General features: G+C 43.7%; 1 protein-coding gene across 1 annotated transcript in view; it reads left to right on the forward strand.

Moving 5' to 3' along the window:
• LOC146969656 (uncharacterized) overlaps positions 1–4,103 on the forward strand; it is an 18,922-nt gene extending 14,819 nt beyond the window's left edge. The window contains exon 3 of the mRNA XM_085804462.1: positions 3,660–4,103. Within this exon, the coding sequence (XP_085660588.1) occupies positions 3,660–4,103 (444 nt within the window). The remainder of the gene's footprint in view (positions 1–3,659) is intronic.
• Positions 4,104–4,961: the final 858 nt, after the last annotated feature.

The raw sequence follows: 4,961 nt of genomic DNA on the forward strand, positions 1-4,961 counted from the left end.
TGTCGTGGAAATTTTCTGTTGCTGTTGCTGGTGAAAAATGAAATAGAGACTTGGCCGGCCATCATGATTTTATTTCCTTGCAAGGAAAGGTCCATTCGACCCGAGTGGGTGATGTTAATGAAAAGACAAAGATAATGGGGAGACCTAAACACTTATACCTGAGGAAACACCCCCTCAGGTATGCCACACCCCTTTGTCTGCTGCAGGGGCCGGTCCAATACTCAGACAGTGTGTTTTCAATGCTCTTTGTCTGTTGGAGGTATTGGCACCGACCCCCGAGGGTGTATTTTCACACCTGGGGCATCCTGCAGGGTTACATGTTTAGAGGTCTAGACATTAGAATACACAAATGGGTAACAAACAAAGGAGTTCTGATACCTTGGGAGGAAAGCAGGGGGTAGGGACGTCACAAGTGATTAAACCAAAGGAATATTGAAATTTACCATTACAGTACGCACAGAAAACACCACATTTACATCAATAAATGAATGTTTTACAATGAACCAGGCCGATCTCAGAGCTGGCAGGAATCTCCGGTAAGGCATATAGAACGGTTAAATGCCGTTAACGGGACGAGAGCAGTCAAAACGGCGGTTTAAAGCTAGCTACAGCGAGGGTAGGTTCACTTCCTGTTTACAAAGTAAAAGCACCAATTCTATCGTAATGGCTTTCCTTATGATAAAAGGCAACGGGTATTTTATTTTGTGAAAATAACCGGAAGTACGTTGCTCACTACGGCTAGCTTTAGTAACACCGACTTTGTCGAAACAAAATAGTAAACAGCTGGTATTTTGTCAGATTTTCAACACGTTGGGGATCTAAACGACTACTTTCTCGCCTGAAAATGTTTCAAATGTTGCTGAAGTTATATATTTACAGAGTTTAGAGCGTTGCTCGGCGCCGTGTAAATGACGTCATGGCGGCACTAGTGATACTCAGTTGTAATGGAAACACAACCAAACCGAGCCGAGCCGTGCCGAGCCGTGCTAGTGGAAATGCGCCATTACTGACAGCCGGAGGGAAGCCAGTCATCTTTGTTTTTGCTTAAATCCACATCAACTACTGTTTTGTTAACAACCTTTTTTGTTACAATAAATGGGAACATCACTCAAAGAGACCAACTTCGCACAACTGTATTTTTTCTTAATGCTTTAAATTACATATGTTCTACACATTCTAACCCTTGTCCTTATGTTTTCTTACAAATATTGTTTTATTTTATGCTATTGTATTTATTATTTTATGGGAATTAAATATATTGCCATGGGTTATCATTATAATTTACTACTTTATTTTTTAACTAGACCTACCTTCAATTCTGTGAGAAGTTTCCTCTCATCACAGAAAGCTGAGCAGGGCTTTCTAAAGAAATTCCTGCACATTGTCTAATCCATTCATAGTCAAAGCAGTGGCGGGGGATGCTTGGAGGTGGTAATGTCCTGGAGCAGGTGTGAATGTTCAGGAGTGTAGGGTGTGGTGGTAAGTTGGGGGCTGCATGCATACCTTTTAGGATGATAATCACAGAGTATAATAGGTTAGCCAGACAGTGTTGTGTGACTGGGGAAATGTGTGAATGTGAACACTTTACATTTTACTCAATTTCCCTACCACCCCAACTTTTCCTGCAGGTTATCTATGAGCTAATAAGCGTGTGTATGATTTATACATGGGTAAACATTTGCTTCACATTTATTTTTTTTCCATTTCAGAAGGACAGACCCTTGATACAGTGTGCTGGATGTGAGTGTTATCATCCAAAATGGATAATGTGATGTGGACATGATGTTAGATGACACTGATGCAAGTGATGCAGAGTCAGGTGACAATACCTGTGGACAAGTGGACTAAGTAAATCAACCAGGCACTTATCGCCCAGTCAATGTGGACATTGAGTCCCGACCGAAAAAACACACCATGCTCCATGACTGGTATCGCTCGTAATATGCATATTGGTCCCAATAACATTCTGTATGTACTTGACTCATCAACGTACGACGATGTACTTTCCCTCCATACACCATTGGAATACTTCTAGAAGTTTGTGTCTGAACATATTATTTAAGCTCTGACAACAAACACAAATGAGTTCAGTGTTTAAATGAATGGAAGATCTGTAAAGGAAATGGAGCAAGTGTGGTGTGTTCATCTTTGCTTTCTGGGATTATTACTGCAAACAAACATCAAAGTTCATGTTTTTGTAATAAATTAGTATTTATAAAATATGACTGAGTTAACTTGGAGGAGGAAATATATAAAACCGGGGCCTTATTTGGAGGGAAACCAGTGGATACTTGTTTGGGACACCTTGAACTTTCAAAACACACTGGTTGCCCACTCTTCCTCAACATTTCTACAGGGTCACATGATTCTGAAGTTACAGCCCAGTCTGTTCTTCTACCCGTCAACTCCGACACCTTAGCAACGGTATAGGGGGGGGGGACTTAGCAATGTGAGAGATCATGAGAATACAAAGGTAAACAGATGGAACTTTCCACTAACAGCTCAGCACGGCTCGGTTGAGGTGCTTCTCCAGCTCTGAGTTCTTCATAGTTGCTCCTCAGCGGGGGCGGGGTCGTCATATCACATCGTCTCTCTCTTGTTTCTCTCCTCTTGTCAGCTCCAGACTCACTCTCGCTCTGGCCAATCAGGGGAAGGCAGGAGAAGTAGGAGGTACCAGGTAGGAGGGGCTGGAGGAAAAGCGGATAAAAGCGAGTAGAGCCGTGCTGTACCGTACTGAGCTAGTGGACAAGCACCATGAGGAGGTCCCGTCTGACCAGGACCAGGATGAAGGAGGAGAACCTGGACCAGGAAATTAGCGACCTGGATCAGAACACGACCGGAATTAAGGAGGAGAACCAAGACCAGGACTACAACATGATAAAGAAGGCGAACCAGGATCTGGATTTGTTTGGGCAGGCTGGGACTACGGGGGAAGAGCAGGACACGGTCCACCAGGACAAGGAGCCCTCCGGTCCACAGGTTTGTGTTTCTGTTTTCAGTGGGAGCGAGTCAAGAGATGAAGCTAACTGTTAGCTGCTAACTCTATATTGTGGTTCACTAAAAAGTCTAAAACCTAACTTGCCTACTTTATTTCCTGCTGTAGCGCTGTTACGTCACTTTATTAAATTTTAATATTTTTTCATGCGAGAAAGTACTGTAACTGTTTAACTTCTTGAGTCAAGTAACAGAGAATTTTATTGTCAGAAATGGTAACAGTTATAACGGGGAAAACAGTAAACATTAAACACTCTAATTCCCATCACTGGTTGCTATATCAACTAAAACGTTGACATGTTTTGCTTAGTTTCAAATTATAATTTGTACTGGAATTAATTCTGCTTGTAAGATTTGTATTAATGAAGAATTTAAAAAGGAAAACAAAACAGCAGCATCAACAAGCTGTATGATGACGATGATGACGGTAGTTAATGTCCATCCATCATCCATCATTAATTGATTGATTCTCTCTCTCTTCCTGTCTGTTGCCATAGAAACAAGTTCACACCAAGAAGAAATCACACAGCTGTAATGGGTGTGGTAACACGTTCAGGACCTCAGTTCAACTGAACGCTCATCGCCGGCGGCGCCAATGTGGACAGACGGTGTACAGGTGCGAACACTGCGGCACATCGTGCACCAACTTGTCCAAACTGAAAATTCACCAGCGCATCCACACCGGAGAGAAACCGTACAGCTGTGAGCAGTGTGGGAAGACGTTCGCTGACTCCGGTGGGTTAACGGTCCACCGGCGCATCCACACCGGAGAGAAACCGTACAGCTGTGAGCAGTGTGGGAAGGCGTTCGCTCAACCCGGAGCGTTAACAGTCCATCGGCGCCTCCACACAGGAGAGAGGCCATACAGCTGCGAGCAGTGTGGGAAGGCGTTTATTAACTCCAGTGGGTTAGCGACCCACCGGCGCGTCCACACCGGAGAGAGGCCATACAGCTGCGAGCAGTGTGGGAAGGCGTTTATTAACTCCAGTGGGTTAGCGACCCACCGGCGCATCCACACCGGAGGAAAACCATACCTGTGTGGTCAGTGTGGGAAGGCCTTCAGCCAGTCCAACAGCCTGAAGAGACACCAGCAGCTCCACAGCAGCTAGAGGACGGGACGCTCCGGTCCTACACCTGAGCAACTAATGATTATTTTCATCATCTCATCAAACGGTCACAAACGGTCACATTGAAAAATATCAGTGTGTTTCTCAAACCACCAGATGACGTCCTCAAATGTCTTGTTTTGTCCACAAACCAAAGAGAGACTCATTTTATTGTCATGAAGGAGCAAAGAAACCAGAAATATTCACATTAAAGAAGCTGAAATCAGAGAATTTTGACTTTTTTATTTATAAATTCTTAAAACTGATTATTGATTAAAAGCTTAGAATGAGTTGTTTACAAATACATAGGTGGCGGTGCACCCACCGGAGTGGACAAACTTGGCTCAAACACTCTATTATTTAATGTCTGTGACTCGGCTTGTGCCCGGAGGATGATCGATGTTTTGGTTTTTACTGCCGTTATAAAACACACGGTGCTACAGCTGAGCAGCATTAGCAGCTAGGCTACATCTTACAATGTTGAACTGGCACATCCCGTCAGTCCTCCTGTGTAACTTTTTGCTGTGAAATATGACTGAGGGCACAAGTGCAAGTCTGCATGTGTGTTAAAAAAATTGAATAAAATGATAGTAATTGGTCAAAGACATTGTTATCAGCTAGTGGTTAGTTTTCAAACGTGTCTGTCCTCGGCGGCCACCGTTTGCTGAGGGGAAGGGTGAGGGAGTGGGTTCCAGTGTGCCATTCCGAACTCTTACTGTTATGTTTCGGCCATGATTTGTATATTGGTATGTTTTTTGTCTTGTATATTATCCCACTGTACATTATTAGCCGGTGGCATTATAATCCGGTATGATCTCTGGTTTACAGTCACTGCGGTCACTGATTCTTCCACCCCTATGT

The sequence above is a fragment of the Trachurus japonicus genome, chromosome 17 (genome assembly GCF_045865225.1).
Source record: "Trachurus japonicus isolate A0001 chromosome 17, Traja_1.0".
Lineage (NCBI taxonomy): Eukaryota > Metazoa > Chordata > Actinopteri > Carangiformes > Carangidae > Trachurus > Trachurus japonicus.